The sequence below is a fragment of the Panthera onca genome, chromosome A2 (assembly GCF_046562875.1).
Source record: "Panthera onca isolate mPanOnc1 chromosome A2, mPanOnc1 haplotype 2, whole genome shotgun sequence".
Classification (NCBI taxonomy): Eukaryota; Metazoa; Chordata; class Mammalia; order Carnivora; family Felidae; genus Panthera; species Panthera onca.
Window position 1 is genome coordinate 164,032,583 of NC_138340.1, and position 21,964 is coordinate 164,054,546.

The following is a 21,964-nucleotide window of genomic DNA, read 5'->3' on the forward strand; positions in this document are numbered from 1 at the left end:
ATCAGGAAATTCAGAATGAACACTCATAGGATAAAGGCACAGAACATGTGGCAAGTCAGATACCTCAGTAATTAAGCATTTACACGCCCTGTGTAAGGAACAGCATTTCAGACTTTACCTAGCTCTTTCACTTTCGTGACAATCTGTGCTACAAGTGAAGATTCGCAGCCGTCTGAGGAAGGCACTGAAATGAAAACAATTTGTGTCATTTTTTCACAAAAAGCAAAGTATACAAAGACACATAACTAATTTCTGTTCCTTTACCCATTTTACTGAAATAAACACTTAAACACTAAATCAAGTTAAAGGCTGTCTTTAAAAACAAGGACAAGTAGTAAAGGAAACACACATCATGGAGGGAAAAATGGCCAAGATTCGAAGCAACATACTGGATTTCTACACAAGCTAGTCACTGCAAGATTGGGAGGCATGAAAGCGAAATGACACTTTATATCCATAATATATGCTTAGTTCCTTTTCTTTCTGTAAGCAAATTGTTTTAATACATTAAGTTGGGAGTGTAAGAGTTCACTTATAACTAAAAGTAACTTATTTTCCATAAAATACTTGTCCAAATAACTGTTTCACAAAAAGACAGCAAAGTGCCGGTGAGGTGTAGGAGCACAGACCCACCGTTCACGTTATTTTCTTACCATTTGACGTAGGCATATAGGGTCTGCACATGCTACAATCAAAACCAATGTCGGCTACATTTTCCACTTCCTCTTCAGTATTTAAGTTCTGACAAACCGCATGCATCCATCTAAAAAGACCATATTTGAACATTTAAAAAGAAAGAAAGAAACAGAAATGCACACAGAATGGCTTCCTTTTAAAAACGACCACAGGAGTGGACAGCTGCCGCATTTAAAGCCCTAAGCCTCACACATTCCTCCTATCCTGCCCACGTTGCCCTTTCTCCTAACCATGCCCACGGACCCACCGAAACTTCTGGAGCTTTGAATAAGAAAAAGGAATGAGACCAAATACTGGGAAGGAAGCAAAAGGACAGTGTATGAGGAGGACAGCGTAACTGTTTTCCGATCATACACCGAACACAGCAGAGAGAGAAGGAAGCTAGTCCGGGCAAGTATGAAGGAATTCAGAAGACCGCGAACAGTGTGGTGTGTACGTGCTCCTGGGACGCATGTCCTGTGGGTAGATACAGCTCTCGTGTCTGAGGCTGGCTATTAACTAGGAACAAAAGGAGTTGTCTTGCCTTTGAACAAATTAGTGGGCAGCGAGTACTGAGAATCCTGTACTACTGATGAAATAATACCACACGTACAGTGCTCAACTATTACCAGAGCACAATAATACACCACTGAAAACAGAGAAAGCGTTCTTGATTTTGAAGCTGTACACATACTACTTGGAGAGGGTGGGAACGGGTACCCAATATCTAGACATTTACTATCCAGAGCTTAAAAAAAAAAAAAAAAAAAAAAAAAAAAAGTAGTTCAAGGAAAATAAAATCTGTCAGATCATTTGTAGAATCCAATCAAAGATTCAGAAACCCTCCATAGAAAAATGCATATATGCAGGCAATAATTCTGCATCTAATTTCAAGGGATTCATAAACCCTAAAAAGCCCCAAGTTAAAAACCTTAGTGTGGAGTTGTGGATACAAAACAGGAAACTTCTGTAGTTTCTAGCTGACAGAAACTCTGGAAAGTAAAAAAAGGTCTTGTTTCTTAAATTTAAGATCGAAGAAAGTTGTTTTCCAACTTCCTTTTGCTACATTTAAAAGAGAAAAGCTTGCAAAAAAGAATAAAAGTTTTAAAAAGCAGCTTGATACCTGTCACATTGTCGACATTGCAGAATAAGATCTTCTTCTCGATAGTTCCGATAGCAGACGGGGCAGGAAGACAAGCTTGCACAGGGAGCACACTGTGTGTAATTGTTTTGCCATTCACATCTCAGGCCTGCAGACGTTGCCCCACAGTGTCTGCACCACACACACCTGCAATCCAATCCCCCCCAACAAGTGTCCGGTTTATTTACTTAGTTACTGTAATTCAAGAAGCTATACAAGAACAGAATGGGGGGAAATCATATCTGAAAATCAGAAAATTTTCTGAGAAATATATCTGAACATTTTTCTGAAAAATATCGGGAAATTTTTCTGAGAAGTGGTGTGCTGTCATAACAAACACGTATTACGCACGTAAGTGCATGTGGCTAATTTTCAAAAGCTGATGTGGAAACATTCTGCACTTGCAAGGCCAAGGAGGGAAAGGTAAATCCCAGAGTACCATTTGCACTTCCAGCCTCCTTTGGGCACTGTCTGCAGAGGAGGGTCGAGGCAGTAGGTGTGGTAGCTTATGTCACAGTCATCACACAGCAGGAGTCTTCCGGGGTCAGTGGCCTTCCCACAGGCCTCGCACACAGTGCACTCAAGGCACCTCCAACCTTTGCTAAGAACCACTTTAGTGATCTATAAAAGACACAACCAATCCTGGTGATTTATACATTAACACACACCTCATTCTGCATGATCACATATGCCAAATAAACGAGTATGTGGTGCTTATGTCCCAAGAAGCAGGTAAAGAGGCAAGCAAGCAACATGTATGAGCACCAACAGTGGCCCCATCCTGGGGTGGGCGCATTCATGTGCTTTCACAAGTCTATCTGCTAGACAGGACAGAAAGCGGTACATATTTTAACGACTTTTTTTTAAGACCACATAACTACCTTGTGCTGTGGATTTATGTCCACTTTATTGATGTAGTGACTAGATACTGAAGAGATCAAGTAAATTGCCCCTTAGCTGTTAATTTAGGTTTTGAAAATGTATTGGCAAAGTTTCTATCTATGACATTTCATGAATTCATACTTCTGAAACTTATGTACACTGCAAAAGGATATGTATATTAAAGTCAGTATTTAGGGGCGCCTGGGTGGCTCAGTCAGTTAAGTGTACAACTCTTGATTTTGGCTCAGGTCATGGCCTTGGTCTGTGGGATTGAGCCCCACACATTGGGCTCCACGCTGAGCATGGGGGCTTGCTTGACATTCTCGCTCTCCCTCATTCTCTGCCCCTACCATGCTGGCTTACGTGCATGTGTATGTGCGTGCGTGCGTGCTCTCTCTCCCTCTCCCTCTCTCTCAAAATAAATAAGTAAACTTAAAACAAACAGTCAATGTTTAAAAATCTAACACATTAAACTAAAACATGAGTTCCTAAGAAAATATGTCCCAAGGACATTTCATGATCTTGTAGGATTTTCAGCTGTGAAGCTAGGACTTCTGAAGTTCATCCCTCTTCTGTATATTCTCCTCTGGCACAGGGTCTAAGTTAGCAGCAAAGTTTGAAAGTCTCTATACATTTTTTTAATGTTTATTTATTTTTGACAGAAAGAGAGAGTGCACGCATGTGCATGAGCAGGGGAGGGGCGGCGGGGGTGGGGGACACAGAGGATCAGAAGCAGGCTCCGAGCTGACAGCAGAGAACCCGATGCAGGGCTCGAACTCATGAACAGTGAGATCATGACCTGAGCTGAAGTTGGACACTTAACTGACTGAGCCACCCAGGCGCCCCTAAAATTTCTATTTTTCTGATAAACTCCACAAACCAACCACACCATGTAAGATTATGAATCTGGAACCAAATGAAAGCTCTCAAAAAACTAGAATCTACAGACAGGACACAAAGTACTTGTGTTAAAATGAAATGGCAAGAAGTCACAATACAGAATAAAAATTCAGATCATGAGGAATAAGGAAGTCTAAAAGCTACCTGAAAGGAAAATAAAAGAGCTAAATAAAGAACAACTACCAAAATGGCATCAGATTGTCCAATTCTGGATACAACAGAGTAATAGCTTCCAATTCTATAGGAATATAATTTTCAAGACACAAGCAAGTAACCAAGCAATTAAGTGTAAAAGTAGACCTTTCAGGGATACAAAGACTCAAACTTCAGCTTCCGAATACCTCTTCGAACAGAGTTACTTAGACATATGAGGAAAAAGTTAGAGTTATACCAAGAACAAGGAAGACATGGGATGATGGGATGCAGAGAACAATGAACGCATGAAGGACTTCAGCTCAGGGAAGCTGAAGAAGGAGAGCTCAGCAACAGACCTAGAAATTACCAGCACAGAGGAGGAGAGAGAAAAGGGGAGTGCCGTAAAGGGGTACAACTTTTTCCAGAAAAAGTTACTTGCCAAAATAATTTGATATAATCATGCTCCTACAGTAGGTAAAAACAAACAACAAAAACTAATGCAGAATCATGAATCATTGTTTTCTTTTTGCTATTAAAAACTCCATGAAAGACAAAGCCATAGTACACTTTTTTTTTTTTAATTTTTTTTTAACGTTTATTTATTTTTGAGACAGAGAGAGACAGACCATGAATGGGGGAGGGTCAGAGAGAGGGAGACACAGAATTGAAACAGGCTCCGGGCTCTGAGCTGTCAGCACAGGGGCCCGATGCGGGGCTCGAACTCACGGACCGCGAGATCGTGACCTGAGCCGAAGTCGGCGCTCAACCGACTGAGCCACCCAGGCGCCCCCATAGTACACTTTTTAATGTTTTTACTCATTGTAGAGACAGAGTGCGAGCAGGGGAGGGGCACAGAGAGAAGGAGACACAGAACCTGAAGCAGGCTCCAGGCTCTGAGCTGTCAGCACAGAGCCTGACGTGGGGCTCGAACTCACAGACCGCAAGATAGTGACCTGAGCCAAAGTCGGTATGGAACACTTTCTAGATCTCCAGTGGACACATTTATTAACTAAATGTAGTGAAACAACGAAAACACTGGGAGGGTGTTAGGGAGTATAGGGGGTATATTTTAAGAGCTAAATCAGCATTTATTTATTCACAGCAGAAAGTCAACAAAATCTAGCACAGATACAGCAGAAGCACCAGCATTTAGAGTTATTGAAGTAACTAGGAGAAGATGAAAAGTGGCTGCCTGGGGGCGAGGACTCAAGTGTGGAGGCAGAATAGGACAGGGGCCGGCCAGTCATCAAAAGTCTTTGAAAGCTATTTGATCTGCAAGCAAGTGTATTTATTACTGCGATTAGCCTACTGATTCTTTTAAATTAGTCACAGATTATTAAGATTATATTATTATGTTATAGACTATATTATATAATATATAATTATAATTATAATAATTATATACGTTATATTATATTACATATAGATTATATTATATAATAGATTATCAAGTTATAATATAGTATTTACCCAAATGGAGAAAAGAGCTTTGGGCAGGAAGAGCAGGATGGCTTAGAGCAGTTACCGGCAAACTTTTTTGGTAAAGGGTCAGATGTAAATACTCTAAACTTTGTGGGCCACGTGGCCTGTAAACTACACAACAGTGCCACTGCAGTGCGAAGCCCACAAGAGACGTATGTAAATGAAAGAACACAGCTCTATTTCAATAAAATTTCATTTACAGAAAGAGGCAGTGGGCCACAGGTGGCCTGTGTGATGTAACTGACCAACCCCTGGCTCAGAAGAACAGTAAGATCAAGTGGGAGACAGATCCAAGCTATTAACAGTAGAAACTTTCAAAATAACGTCTCTTCATTCCTACACGTCTTCCTGTCTCACAGACACCTACCCTGTGGCCCTTTACAGCCAAATTCTCAAGCTGCTCAGCTCTGCTCACTCAAAGCTAAGGTGTGGTTACCACGCCCACCAGCATTCACACCGCTCAGGTCAGGCAGTCCAGACCTCACCCCAACCCAGTTGACGTGCCCGCTGCAGCACTTTGATGCCTCAACTGTCTCTCCCTGTTGAAATTCCACACTTCCCACTCCCTGTATAGACCGCTGAGCTCTAACATCAACTCTCTTTCTCTCCTACTGACATGGCTAGTGTTTATTTTCAAAAGTTCTTTCAAGAAAGGTATTACCAGGGCTCCATTCATGGTACCATGTAGAAAGTTGTGAAAGACATTTTAAGAGTCTACGAGAATATTGGAGTCAACTATGATGGAGTAACTGGGACACGACCCTTCTCCCTTCATAAGATACTAGAAAACGGACACAACGTAGGAAACACTTGTTTCAGATACTGAGCAAAAGGCAGAACAGGACTGTGGTTTCTGAGAAGAGGGAAACAAGTGAGGTCGGTCCTACAATATTCTGTCCACAGACATTTTCCGGAATGCTGCGCCGAGAGGGAGAAACCCACAAGGTATCAGGGTCTCGCTGAGTTGAGGACACATGGTGGAGATCTCGGAGGTTGAGGCAGTTGCAATCTGCAGGACAGGGTCCTGGAAAGGAAGGAGCAATAAAGAAAAAGAGCTCCAGAAATCCACACAGAATTTCCCTCAAGTCTTTGGCTGAACACCAAGCTGCATTTGTAGGAGGCCAAACAAGGACACACAGCCAGGACCAAGAATGGCTACGGGGAATTTGCAAGCTGGACAATTACAAGAGTTAATACAAGGCTGAAGACATCTGAATCTCAACCAGTCGGAGTAAAGAGACACTGGTGAAGGAGGTCATAGGGAGCCGCCGGGGGGGCAGGGACGTGAGGGGAATTCAGCAGCGATGTCAAAAAGGCCATGTCTCACGTATCAGACTAAACTAGTGCTAAAAAAGCAGTTACTAAAGTGTGACCTAGGAAACCCTCAGGGGTCTGTGAGGTCAAAACTATTTTCATAATAACACTGACATGTTACTTGCTTTTTTCACTTTAATCCACTTATAGTGATGTTTAAAAAAATTTTTTTGTAACATTTATTCATTATTGAGAGACAGAGCATGAGCAGGGAAGGGGCAGCGAGAGGGAGCCACAGAATCCGAAGCAGGCTCCAGGCTCCGAGCTGTCAGCACAGAGCCTGACGCGGGGCTCGAACCCATGAGCTGAGGGATCATGACCCGAGCCGAAGTCAGATACTCAACCAACTGAGCCATCCAGGCGCCCCAACTTTTATAGTGATGTTTTACAGAGGCTATGTGATATGTAAAATATAAAACCTCATTACATGACATCGTAACAAACATGCTTGAATATTTTTGTGTTTTAAAGTATTCCTAGTTAACTTCTAAAATGGTAAATATTCAATCATTATTACCCTCATAAACAAAAACTCTATGTGGTCCTTAATAATTTTCAAGACTGTTAATGGTTCTAAGACCAAAAAGTCTAAGAAGAGCCACCTCAAAGTGAAGGTTCTCGAGGCCTATCCCAGAAAGGCTAGAGAAGTTTCAGAAGGTTCGACTGTCCGCAATAACTTCCTGCCAAAACAAAAACTCCTTACTTCTTACAGGAACAAAACCCAAATTCCCAACAATATAAGCAAAATACACAACTGCCACAATCAAAAATTACTAAATTAAAAACAAAAATACATCCTCATAAGGGGAAAAGTAAGCTAATATTGGTCATAATAAGTAATACTAATGAGAAATGTCAGACATGACAGAATTAGCAAACAATTATCAGTATATACAATGACTTGAAAGAAAAAACTCAAGAAAACATTTTAAACTATGAGATAACTTAAACTATAAAATAAAACTAAGACTAAAAAATACAATCATCTCCATGAAAAATCCACTGGATGTGCTTAAAAATAGATTAGAATGGGAATCTATCCCCAAAAACCAAGAGCACCCTTTACACCCTGTATGTTAGCCAACTTAACAATAAATTATATTTTAAAAAATAGATTAGATACTGCATAATAAAAGTGACTTTGGGGAATAAGCTAAAGGGCAGAAAGAAAAACTGGAAAAATATCAAGAAAGTGAAAGCGATCTGGGACTACATCCTACAATTCTGTGCACACACGACTGAGGCTCCAGAAGGGCAAAAGGGGAACAGAAAAAGAAATACCAAGAGATGGCCAAAATTGCTCCAAAACGGATTTAAAAAAACCAACCCACTGATCCAAGAAGCCTAACAGAAAATGTCTTTTCCTATATGGATGAGGGCTAAGAAGGAACATGGGGAGAGACCAGGTGAATGATGGGTTTTCATACAGTTTTCTGCTTGGGGTCAACCTTTATTGTCAGTAGGCAGAATGCATCAACCAAACCTCGCACCTGAGCAAATTGCAGGATAAAGTATCTTTGAAAAGCATGCCTTTTTATTTTTATTTTTTCAGGATAACCACTATAATTTCAGACGACAGATTTATTTTTTATAAATCTTTTTTTGATGTTTATTTATTTTTGAGAGAGACAGAGACAGAGTGTGAGCGGCGGAGGGGCAGAGAGAGAGAGGGAGACACAGAATCTGAAGCAGGGTCCAGGCTCTGAGCTGCCAGCACAGAGCCCAATGCGGGGCTCGAACCCACGGACCGTGAGATCATGACCTGAGCCGAAGTCAGACGCTTACCCGACTGAGCCACCCAGGTGCCCCTCAGACCACAGATGTATAGAGGAGTTAACACTTGAAAGGCAATATTGAAAGCACTTAAATATAGTTATGTATGTCTAATAATCCTAGCAAACAACACTTAATTATACGAAATGGAAAGAGGATGATATACTCATCAAATTTCAATACATTTTTAACTGATTTAAATTTAAGTATATTTACCTTAATACTGACACAGTATGGATGGTAACACTGACCACACTGAGAGCAGGCAAGTAATCTTCCCTCTGCTCCTTGGCCAAAGCTGCCACAAACTACACACATATCCTGAAATTAAAAACACATGAACGTAATAATTTAGGTTGGAGACTAAGCTCAGAATATATGAATTTTATTTTTTAAATTACCTTCGTAGCTAATAAAGCTCTACAGCTCAACATTAGACAACTTCAGCATGTACAGCAGAAAGCAGAAGACAGTAAGTGTTCAAACCTGATGCAAGGTGAACTTGTCACTGCTAGAAAACAACACCACTGTATTATGCATAGAGTTTTCTTCTTCATCCTTATTCGACGAAAGATCTGCAGCAGACACCTATAAAAAGCAAAATACACAAAATGCAGTCACATTTATCACTTGTATGTTTAGTGGAAAAGGTTCAGAAGACTCCTTTTCAAAATACGATTTTTGCCAAGGCCTGCGGTAACAATCCTGAGTTAGATTATTATTGCCAAGGTAAGACTGCAAAAGTGGAAGTCAGGACGCTTTTTAGTCACCTAATTGTCTCTTCAGAGTTACAAGTCCCGTGGATCAGGAAGCAATGAAAAAACATAAACTATCTTTAGTAAGACTTAATTAACCAGAAGTTTTCATCAAGAAACAAACAAAAACCCCCTGTATCTTACTTGTGAGCATATACCTGTATACGTGTATACATATATGTGCCCCTCTATTTTAGTCACTCTTAAAACCAGCAATTTGGCTAGTCAAAACTGAGATGTGCTGTGAGTAGAAGTATCCAAAAAAAAGAATATAAACACAACTCGTAATTAATTCTGTATATTTTACATATTACATGTTGAAATGGTAACAGATATAAATTCAAAAGATATACATTAAAATTAAATTTCTCCTGCTTTTTTTTTTCAAGTGTATTTTGAGACAGAGAAAGAGAGAGAATGAGTAGGGGAGAGGTAGAAAGAGAGGGAGAGAGAGAATCCCAAGTAGGGTCTGCATCATCTGCACACAGACCGCCGTGGGGCTGGAACTCATGAACCATGAGATCATGACCTGAGCCAAAATCAAGAGTAGGAGGCCTCACGAACTGAGCCACCCAGGCGCTCCCCTCTTTCCTTTTTTTAATGTAGCTACTCTAAAGTTTTAAATTGCTTATGTAATACACATATGTTTCCTTTGGACAGCACTGCTTTAAAATACTATTATTCTGAATAGCAAAATAAGCAAAATTTCCATCTTAGCCAAAGGATTACCAACCAAAGATATTCATGTCTAAAAACTTGGCTAAATTTCACCAAATCAACTAAGTATAACTGGCTTAAGAATTATTTCCAGAATGCTTATCATGAAAAAAAGCTCTGAATTAGTTGCTTAAGAAAAGAACAGGTTGGCCAATGCCAAAATTTTACAATGTGATCCTCTTGCATGGAAGGACAGACATGAAACACATTGGTTAAATTCAACATAAAAAGTAATAGTGTTGTTCTTGAGAAATGTTCTTAAGAGAATGACTAAATAGAAGGAATATATTACATAATATTATATTAATATTAAACATTATATTTTTCATTGCAAATTAAGTTTAAAAGCCATTTTAATGGAGAGTACTACGGTTTTATTATAGAATCAGTCACAAAAGCAATTTATAGTCTAAACTACACTATAAGGGAAAACTGTAGGCAACCTAAATATAGTCATCACTAGCGAACTACTAAAACCATGGCAAATCCAAACTGGAAAATTATGCAGCATTTAAAAAATAGTGGTAGAAATTTGTTTCAATTTCCATCAAAAAACAAATAAACAAACCACCAGGCACGCAGCTGAGTGGAAAAATAAGCTGCAGAATAGTATGTGAGGTAGGGCACCATGCAAAGTAATTGCATGTGGTCCACTGGCACATATACACAGTAGGATGAATCATAAGAAATTGCTGTTTTTCCAGATTGAAAATGGTTGAAGATTGGCAATTCCATACGGATCAACCAAATACGTAAATTCACGAAACTGGTAAAAGGAGGAAAATCAAGACCAAAGAGGCAGTGATGGTACGGATAACTTTGATCGATCAGTATGTTTTAATTGTTTTTAATATATTAAACAATATGTATCTCAAAATTAGCAATTTAAGATTTTAGCAAGTCAAACAAGAGGGCTCTTAAAGTAAAATCATCCCATTAGTAATAATTAAATGTCCACTAAAAGTGAAGTTACCAGTAATTCACCCACAAGGCTAACAATACATTGAGAATATTAAAATATATAACTGTGGTAATAGCTAAAATATAGTAAACAAAAGTATACTGAAATTAAAAGTATCCATTTTTACATCCCCATTTCCAAAACAGAAAACAAAATAGGTTTTATAATTGAATGATACCCAGTGAGTAGGCTCAAAGAAATGATAACATGTTATTATTTTCAAAGGGAAAATTAACCAGAGAATGCTTTTATTTGGAATAAAAAATAAGGATGGACTATAGTATTCCCAGTCTGAAATGAATCAGAAATGAAATCTGTACAGAAAGCTGCCATATCCCCTAGATCCAAAGAGCATATTTAAATGCTAAGTGCTGAAAAATCAAGATTTTTTTAAACAGCAACTGTACATGTAAGAAGGAAAACAGTATCATGTAGCTTAATGACCGACTGTTTTATTTTTATACATTATTTCATGACCTTTAAACTACTAGATATATAAAACCTACCACAAGGGTAAAGAAGGCAATCTTTGAGAGAGTACGTACTGCCTATATACATATTAGTCTGATTTGTCCTAAAGGTGACAGTTTTATTTGCCTGGACCACAGATATAAGCTTAAGAAAAAAGAAAGCTCTAACCTAAACCTCACAAGTGGGTTCTAAGCAGGAACATAAAAAGCAAACCAAAAACAGAGCAAAACAGTCAAAGTGAGAGGAAGAAAACAGTAAAGATCAGAGTAGAAATCAATGGAATGGAAAACAGAAGGAAACAAAAAAAAAAAAAAAGAAAGAAAAATTAATGAAAGCAAAGTCTGGCTCAGAATCAATAAAATTGATAAACCTGCAGCAAGACCAATCAAGAAAAAAGAGAGAAGACATAAATCACCAATACTGGGAATGAGGAAGGTGACACCACTACAGATTCTACAGATATTAAAAGGATAACTGGCCAATAGATTTGTCAACTTACTTTAAATGGGCAAATTCTTTGAAAGACAAATTCATACAAGAAGAAATAGATAACCTAACTAAATAGCCCTAAACCTACCAAAGAAATTGAATATGTAGTTAAAAATCTTCCATGATGACAGAAAAAGGCAATCTCTTCAACAAATCTTATTGGGAAAACTGGATAGCACTATGCAAAAAAATTAAACTGTACCACTTTCTTACACAATACACAAAAATAAATTCAACATGGATCTAAATTTAAGGCCTGAAACCTTAAAAATCTTAGAAAAGAGCATAGACAGTAGTATCTCTGACATCAACCATAGCAACATTTTTCTAGACAGGCCCTTTGAGGCAAATGAAACAATAAATTAATGGGACTACATCAAATAAAAAGCTTTTAAAAAAAAAAAACGTTTATTCGTTTTTGAGAGACAGAGAGAGAGCGCGCGCGCACGTGCGCAAGCATGAGTGGGGGAGGGGCAGAGAGAGAGGGAGACCCAGAATCCGAAGCAGGCTCCAGGCTCTAAGCTGACAGTTCAGAGCCTGATGTGGGGCTCAAATTCACAAACTGCGAGATCATGACCTGAGCCAAAATTGGATGCTTATTATCGCACTAATCCACGCAGGCTCCCCCAAAATAAAAAGCTTCTGCACACCAAAGGAAACAATCAACAAAAAATAAAAGTCAACCTATGGAATGGGAAAAGATACATGTATTTGCAAATGACATATTTGATAACGAGTTAGTATCCAAAATAAATAAAAAACTGATACAATTCAACACCTAAAAGACAATCCAATTAAAAAATAGGCAGAAGACACAAACAGCCATTTTTCCAAAGAAAACACCCAGATAGCCAACATAGAAGAAAGAAGACACCCAGATAGACATGTGAAAAGATGCTCGTCACCACTTACCATCAGGGAAATGCAAATCTGTCAAAACCAAAAACACAAGAAACAACAGGTGTTGGGGAGAAAAAGGAACCCTTCTGCATGGTTAGTGGGAATGCAAACTGGTGCAGCCACTGTAGTAAACAGTACGGAGGTTCTGCAAAAAGTTAAAAATCGAACTACCCTATGATCCAGCAACCAAACTGCTGGGTATTTGCCCCAAAAATACAAGAATACTAATTCAAAGGGATACACGCACCCCTGTGTTTATTGCAGCTTTGACAACAGCCAAGATACGGAAGCAGCCCAAGTGTCCATCGATTGATGAAGATGTGATCGAAGATGCGGTATAGGGGCACCTGTGTGGCTCAGTCAGTTAAGTATCCAACTCTTGATTTTGGCTCAGGTCATGATCTCAAGGTTCATGAATTTGAGTTCTACGATAAACTCTGCACTGACATTGCAAAGCCTGCTTGGGATTCTCCCTCTCTCTCCCTCCATCTCAAAACCAAAAAAAAAAAGAAAAAAAAGAAAGAAAAGATGTAAACACACACACACACACACACACACACACACACACACCCCAATATTATTCAGCCATAAAAAAGAATGAAATCCTGCCATTTGCAACATGGATGGAGCTAGAGAGTGTAATGCTGAGTGAAGTAAGTCAGAGAAAGACAAATCCCATATGATTTCACTCATATGTGGAATCTAAGAAACAAAACAAATGAGCAAACAGGAAAAAACAAAACAGACAAACTAAGAAACAGACTCTGAACTATACAGAACAAACTGATGGTTACCAGAGGGGAGTTTGGTGGGGTATGGGTGACATAGGTGATGTGGATTAAGGAGTGAACTTGTCATCGTAAGCACCAGGTGATCCAAAAAAAAAAAACTTAAAAAAAAATCTTGTCACAAAGAAAACTCGAGGCCAAAATGGCTTCACTGATGACTTTATAAATAATACAAGAATGTTTCCAATACACAACTTGTCCAGAAAACTGAAGACTCTATTTCGCAATTCACTCAAGGAAGCCAGCTTTATGCCAATACCAAAACCAAAGAAATTATAAGAAAATAAACCGATACTGTCATGAACAGAAGACATAAAAAGTCTAAAAGTTTTAGCCATTTGAATCCAATAATATGAAAAAGATAAAACATCATGACCAAGTGGAGTTTATCCCAAGAAGACAAGACTTCTTTAGCATACAAAAAAGCCAATCAATATAACTCACCATATCAATAAACAAGCCATAGGATCATTTCTGTAAATGTAGAAAAAATGTTGACAAAACCCAACATCTACACTTGGTTAAAAGAAAAACATTTCAGCAACTTATGAATAGAAAAGAGCTTCCTCAAACTGACTTAGGATGTTTATTAAAAAAATAAAACAAAACTAGAGCTAACACCATACTCAATGATGCAAGACTAAATGCTTTCTCTCCTCAAGTTCAAAAAGAAGACAAGGTTATCTTAACACTTCTACCTAACACTGTATTGAAGGTTACAGCAAATGCAATAAAGAAAAGAAGTGAAACCATCCAGATTAAACAGAAATAAAACCTTATTTGCAGACAACATGATCCTAAGGGTAGAAAATCCGTTGGGTTCTACAAATAAGCAACTATATATAATAATGGAGTTCTGATACAAAATCAATACACAAAAATGAGTTATTTCTGGATACTAGCAACTGACAACTACAATTTGAAATTAAGACAACACTGCCATTTACAATAACATAAGAAATGTGGAAATGATGAAAAAAGACATTTATGTTGTAAACTAAAGACCATCACTAAGAGAACTTTAAAAAGACCTAAAGAAATGGAGAGAAACACAATGTTCATGGGTTGAAGACCCTTCACAGCTAAAATGTCAAGCTCCCCAACTTGATCTAGAGTTTAAATGCAAACCCAGTCAAGATCCTAGAGGCTTATTTGTAGAAACTGACAGGCCAAGTGTAAAATTCATACAGAAACAGGAAGGATATTGGGGTGCCTGGATGGCTCAGTTGGTGGAACATCTGGCTCCTGGTTTTGGCCCAGGTCAAGATCTCACAGTCGTGGGATCAAGCCCCATGTGGGGCTCCGCACTGGGTGTGCAGCCTGCTTGGGATTCTCTTTCTCTGCCCTCCCCCACTTGCTTACATGCACACTCTCTCTTTCCCAAAATAAACAAACTTAAAGAAAGTAAAAAAACATAAAGGATTTAGAACGGCCAAAGCAACTTTGAAAAAGTAAAAAGATGGAAGACTGACAATTTTTGATTTTTCAACAGTGGTTATAAAGTTAAAGTACGATTGGCCTAAAGTTGTAGTACTGGCCTGAAGACAGAAATGGATCAATGGTACAGCACAGAGATTCCAAAGTGAGATCCATAGAAATACAGATAAAACTTTGGTTTTAAATTTTTCAGTTATTTTTGAGAGAAAGACCGAGCACGAGCGGGGCAAGGGCAGAGAGAGAGAGGCAGAGAGAGAGAGAGACAGAGAGAGAGAGACTGGGGGGGGGGGGGGGGGGACAGACACAGAATCAGAAACAGCCTCCAGGCTCTGAACTGTCAGCACAGTGACCGAGGTGGGGCTCGAACTCACGGACCGCGAGATCATGACCTGAGCCGAAGTTGAAAGCTTAACCGACTGAGCCACCAAGGTGTCCCAGATAAAACTAATTTTTAAGAATGATACAAAGGCAATTCAGAGAAATGATGCTAAAATACTTGGATAGTCATTCAGTTTATGCAAAAAAATGAACTTTGGTCCATGTTCATACCATACATAAAAATTAACTCAAATTGGACCATATATCTAAATGCACCACCTAAAACCATAATACTTCTAGAAGAAATAACTGAGTATGTTTGTAATCTTGCATTATCCAATTATTTCCAAGACACCAAAAGTATGATCATAAAAGAAAAAAATTAATAACCGGGACTTCATCACAATGAAAACATTTGCTGTTCTAAACAGCTAAGAAAATGAAAAGACAAATCACAAAATAAAGAAAATATTTGCAAATCATATACATAGTAAAGAACTTGTGTCCAGAATACATAAAGAAAACTCAAAACTCAGTAAGTCAAAAAATTTCATATTTTTAAAATGAACTAAAAATCCGAAGAGGGACTGTATCAAAGAAATATATAAATAAGCACCTAAAAAAGAAGACGAACCATACCAAGTACAGGTAAGTATATGGAGGCTCTGGCAGGAATCTCACGCACTCTTGCAAACATAAAATGTCACACCCAAATTGAAAAGCAGTGTTTTCCTAAAAATCTAAGCATACAGCACCTACTGGGTATCTGGCCATCCCATTTGTAGGTATTTACTCATGGGAAAATAACACATACACCCACGTGTAGACTTAAGCATAAAAATTCATAGCAGTTTTGTTTTTTGGGGTTTCTTTTAGTTCTGTTTTTAATAGCCAAAAAAAATGGAAGCAAGCATAACATCCTTTAATAGGTGAACAGAAGTCACATAAACTGTGGCACAAACTGAACCACCTGCGTGTCTCCTGAACGTAAAAGAACAATCAGACTTTTAAAAATAGGATTCTGGTAAAATAGTAAAGTTACTACATGAAATATTTGCCACTATTTGCCAATTATAGATTTCTTGAATCCACATTTAAATAATGCCTGATATACATGCCAAGGAGCAAATAATTATAAATCTTAAAAAATATCAAAGATACTCATAAAATTTTCAACATTTTTAGAGTTATGTACTAATCTGCAACACTGCTAGTTTCTTCTGTAAGCCACATTACAATAAAAAACTTAAAACACTAATATAATAAAGTTTTTTTAAATAAACTCGGTAATTTAACAGGAGTTTGCTCTTATTAAAAATAAAGGAGCAAATAGCAAATATATTACATACAGGTTTTTAGGAACGGTTGGCATAGAAAGATCAGTGTCAAAGAGGGAGGTAAAAAAACAGAAAAAGGATGGAAAATATTAATGAAAATTTAAAAAGAAAACCTGACCAGAGGTGTTGGAAAAAAAAGAGTAGGGATAGAGTAAAATAAAAATTTTGGCTTATTCATGTGACTCTTACAAACTAATTATTTTACAAATATTATCATAATCTGTCAACATAGGAAGGATGACAGCAAAGGTAATGGGGGGCTCCTGGGAGGCTCAGTCAGTTAAGCATCTGACTTCGGCTCAGGTCATGATCTCGCAGTTCGTGGGTTCGAGCCCCGCGTCGGGCTCTGTGCTGACAGCTCGGAGCCTGGAGCCTGCCTGGGATTCTGTGTCTCTCTCTCTCTCTGCCCCTCCCCAACTCCTGCCCTGTCTCTGTCTAATCAACATTAAAAAAAAAAATTTTTTTTTTAAAGGTAACGGAAGTGAGACTTACCCCAGGTAACACAACTGCTCCGATTCCACTTTTCAATTTTGACCTGCCTCTGCCGCCTCGTCCTGACAGTCCTGCACCACGAGGTCTCCGCTTCCCCGGAAATCCCGACCCACGGCCCTACACAACAGACAAGGAAAAATCAGCACTCTGCAAAAGTCCCAAAGAATTTTAAAGTCCAACGTGAGATAAAACAGTTTATTAAAGGCTACATAAATACTTGCTTTGCTCTTATTCTGATCAGATGATAAATATTAAGAGACCAGGCTTATTTTTATCTTTCAACACGTATTATGCAACTTAAAAATATAAGCATCCAACGCCTACAACCTTAGAATCAGACGCTGCGTCTGTCGTGAATGCTCTGTCTGCATCAGCAAACTCTGGCAGTATTTTCCCACCTCCTAATCCTAAATCCTAGGTGGCTCGACAGCCACAACCCCATCCAATTGGTGTTCAATAGACAGCAAGGATAAGGAAAGACTGTCTTGCTGAAGGTTCTCTCCGTCACTAGAGCTTCGAAGAGCTGCATGTACGGAGTACTTACTACCATCCGCTCTAAGCACTTTTTGCTCCCCACTGTCTCACAAGGTCAGTGCTGTCTTATTACCCCCACTTTAGAGATAAAAGCACTGAGGGATTAAAAGCAAATTGGTCAGGGGGCGCCTGGGTGGCGCAGTCGGTTAAGCGTCCGACTTCAGCCAGGTCACGATCTCGCGGTCTGTGAGTTCGAGCCCCGCGTCAGGCTCTGGGCTGATGGCTCGGAGCCTGGAGCCTGCTTCCGATTCTGTGTCTCCCTCTCTCTCTGCCCCTCCCCCGTTCATGCTCTGTCTCTCTCTGTCCCAAAAATAAAAAAAAAAAAAAAAAAAAACGTTGAAAAAAAAAAGCAAATTGGTCAAAAGTCTAGAGCTAGCAACTCTGGCTCCAGCGTCTGCAATGTTAACCAGCAGTCTCCACTGCTAAACTGCATCACAGCTGATTTCTGCGACCACACGGCAGTACTTTCCCTGCCATTAAAATTGTCCATTTCCCTATTCCATAGCTGTCTGTATGAACTGAACAGGGGGCCTCACTCTACCACAGTGTTTAGAGGACAAAAGCGGGTAACAAGGTAAAAAGTTTGTTTTAACTCATCCGGATAATAATCACTTGAAATGTAAATAAAATAACTGATCTGAATTTTTACCTAACACACAAAAATACTCTATGGGAAAACAGGTTAAACTCTTTGATATTTTCACAAATAAATACCGGGGTTGTTTTTGTTATTGTTGTTTTCTTGTTTATTCTACCTGAAAAAGCCTGACATCAACACATACTTACAACATTATAGACATTTAAAAGTATTAAAATAGGAACATCCTGATATTTTTTCCATAAAACGTTAAATAATATGTCACATTTTAAATTGATATCGTTTGTACTGTCGTTTGAAATGCTGAACTCATTACCTATTTGGCTGTGTAGTTTCCAAGGTGATAATTTATGGTTATATTGTAAGCACAAAACAGATACACATGAACAAAAAGGGGGGTGATATTTTTTTCCCTTCCGTGTTAATAAATACAGTCAACTTCAAACTGCCTCTCCTTGTTATCTTAAGCTGCTCTGCCTTTAGATCTCTTGCGCTTCTTTGAACAAGGGCTAAGGGAGGGCTGAATTGGATGGTTTTGTTGTTGATAAGCATAAAAGATTTTTTTAAGTCAATTATTAAATCAGGATTATAGCAATCTATTTTTCCCTAGCATCTAAAGATACAGGTGAAAATTTGTGGTATTTGCTACAAAACTGTCAAAATATCTTTTATGGTCTTCAAACAACTATCTCTACTTTCGACACATTACATATCAGAGTGGGTTGAAAAATGGTTCTAATGGTGACAGAAATAAGAAAGTGGAATCTAGAACTCCTTTGAATTCCGTGATTAGTCTAAATTAAACAGCCTAATTCCAGAATCACATTAAATATACAAGATGAAGAAAATTATCTTCTCTAGGTGGTAAAGTATTTTAACTTTCCACATTAATTTTTTACCCTCTAAAATGCATCCGACTACATAACTTACTTCAAGAACTAGGAGAGTCTTCCATCAATGACATGAAAAAGAGGCCCTATAATTTTGAGGTTATTAACGCAGACAGTGAAATCTGCTCCGATTCTGGTATTTCTTCCCCATTAGCACACAATAGATTAATGTAGTTTGCTTTTGTTCTTTTCTAAGCAACAAAATTTTATGATTATCATGAATGAGCAAGTCCTTAATTACTTTATAGCCTATGTGACAAGCATTTTCCCCCACAGAAACACTGGTAATTACAACATAAAAGGAAGCAACCATAAAAAGCAGTTATTAAAAATTCACACTTAAAACCAGTCACGTCAAATTGCAATTTAATTTCCTCCTAATCCAGATTTTTTTAAGTGCAAGCATGTTGACTCTTTACACTAAAATTTTTAGATTAAAACAGTGGCCCTGTGATCTGAACTATTTATCTAGAAAGGAAAGGTTTAATTCTTAACTTCTACTTGGATGAAACCAGCCAGAAAGAAATGATACATGAATGTAAATGCAATTTTATTTACCACTTTGATGCTCCAAATGGCACTGCCAGGAAGCTGCCTGGGTTTAAAAATTTCCCGACCTTCTGAAATGTCTGGGGACCAGGAAGGTGGGCTCACTGTATTATGGGTACTCCAAGCCCCCTAGGATACGGCAGGTGAGAAAATAGATGTATAAAACTCAGCAACGTAAAAGGTCAAAGCCAGCAACTGAGGAATTTTAGAACAGCAGAAACAAATGCAGACGTATGGAAATTTAGGACAAATTGCTTCAAGGTAGGGAAAATAAGCTTATCACTTACAGTGACTTTTTACTTCAATGTTTGCAGCTACAATTTACATTAAATATTTTATTCTGGTTGAAACATCAGCACAATGAAACCTACTAGAAATTAAGGTTTATATGACATTGACGTTGACTCATGAACTTCAACTATAGATCCAAAATATAAATAAAAGTCAGTTAAATTCTAAGAATTTACACTATAAGAAACCATTCAGGGATTATTTTCTTCTAACAACTATCACTCTACTGGGAAAGAGAAATAACCTTAAAGGATGTTATGTACACCTTTGGCTATAAACAACCAAACCAGTAGGCAAAAAAAAAAAAAAAAACTCAGAACACGAGAAATCAACAGATACATTCGCTTTAAATTGCGGAAAATTAGGTTGCCATCTTAATATGCAAATACCAGTATAATCCTAGCATCTGACTTCTTCCTGCCAGTGTGACCACTGGTTGTGGTTTTGGCTTTTATTTGTATTTAGAGGGCTATTATCCTTCCATTACGTAAATCCAAGGGACTAATTTGTACAGTGAAAAATGTTAAAGCAAATTGTCCTAAATTTGCAAATTAAAATGCCTAAGATACTTGATTATTTATACAAGAAACAGTATCTTATTAAAACAGTTAAAATGAAAGTAAGACATTTTACTTTTTAATAACCACATTCAGCAATAACCTGAACGAATCTGATGAAGTCGCTCATTAGCATAAAAAAATGCCTACTCCACAAAGATAACATTTTAAAGAAAAACACAAAACAAATGTCAAACAATAAATAAAGAACCTATTTTGAATTAGGTAATTCGATAATGCGCACTGTAACTTTTACCAATTAAAGGACCCAAACTTAAGTAACACATTACTTACCAGGTTTCTAGAATATTATCAAACAAGCGGTAGCCTGTTAATCACATAAAACTACCACCAGGAATTTAAGTAATCAACCAAAAGAAGAGCCTGACTACCCTTTGGGGAGCAGATAATTAATGCACTAACAGTATTTTGAGAAAAACCACACAAGGGAGGCACTTGTCTCACTTGTAATTAACCTACCCTCAAGCTCAGTGAATGGCTCTGCTGAATTTACTGACACGTGAATTACCTCGCTTTCCGCATCAAATCAACTTGCCTCTACACCTCTGTCTCCTTTCCGGCCGCATCAGGGTCTCTGGTAACCACTACGTCGCCAAAAGTCACGTCTCTGTTCTCCTTTTACTCCAACTGTCAACACCTACGTACAGCTCTGCTGGCTTCCGCGCCGCACGTGTGTGAATGCTCCTCTCGGCTCCCTCGCTGACCTTTCTGGCCGCCGTGCATGTTCTTCCTCCCGCTGACCTCCAGAGCCTGTGTTTCCCGAGGGCTAAGGCCGGGACGCCTCTCCTCCCCGTGTCTCTTCCTCAACGGTGTGATCTTTCATGAGGGCTATAACCACTTGGCATGTTGCGGTCTCCCAAACTCACGTTTCTGATTCCAACGTGCTCTTGAAGACGGCAGTGTGGCTCTCAACTTCCTCCTCAGCACTTCCATTCTGTCGCACCAACGCTCTCAAGTTGAGCACGTCTCCAGTGTCTCCCGTGCCCTGTACCGTCTCACGATCTTCCCCATCTTCAGAAATGGATGCCAGCCCCCGGGTCAGAAACCTGGGAGGCATGTGATCTGTTCTTCTCCCCCATCACTCTCCCCTGCCACTCCTTCGATCCAAACCATCCGTGACTTGGGCACTTTCCACCTTCAAGTTTTGTCTGCACCCACGCCGCTTCTCTGCACTCCCACTGCCGGGCCCGGCCCTGTCTGTCGCCACCAGCTCTCACCCAGCCTGCCGCTCTCTACCACTCTCCCTCCCCTGCCTCTCCCTCGAGTGCTCCTCTACACAGAGGCCAGAGGGACTTTCCAAAGCTGTCGATCTGACCCTGACCGAGCAAGTCACCGCCGTGTTTTAAACCCTCCCAACAGCTCCCCGGTGCTCCTGAAGTGACGGTCTTTCTCACTGCCTCTCTCCAACCTCATCTGTGTGCCGTCCCCCCCACCCCCCGCCCCGCCACGATCGGTATGCCCCAGCTTCCCTGGTTTCCTTCAAACATGCCGAGCTCTTCGCCAATAACAGGGCTACCGACTCAGAACAACGGCCAGCTCTCCACCGGACGGCTTTTT

At 39.1% G+C, this 21,964-nt stretch overlaps 1 protein-coding gene across 21 annotated transcripts in view; it reads right to left on the minus strand.

Moving 5' to 3' along the window:
* The window catches only part of KMT2C (lysine methyltransferase 2C), a 285,080-nt gene that overhangs the window by 74,239 nt on the left and 188,877 nt on the right, over positions 1–21,964 (minus strand). For 20 of the 21 annotated variants that reach the window (XM_078437307.2, XM_078437247.2, XM_078437246.2 and 17 more), the window contains 8 exons: positions 19,548–19,667; positions 16,968–17,084; positions 8,789–8,890; positions 8,519–8,623; positions 2,256–2,437; positions 1,799–1,963; positions 654–763; positions 119–184 (listed from right to left, as the gene is read on the minus strand). In XM_078437307.2, the coding sequence (XP_078293433.2) occupies positions 119–184; positions 654–763; positions 1,799–1,963; positions 2,256–2,437; positions 8,519–8,623; positions 8,789–8,890; positions 16,968–17,084; positions 19,548–19,667 (967 nt within the window). The remainder of the gene's footprint in view (positions 1–118; positions 185–653; positions 764–1,798; positions 1,964–2,255; positions 2,438–8,518; positions 8,624–8,788; positions 8,891–16,967; positions 17,085–19,547; positions 19,668–21,964) is intronic. The other variant, XM_078437257.2, reaches the window with a different exon arrangement.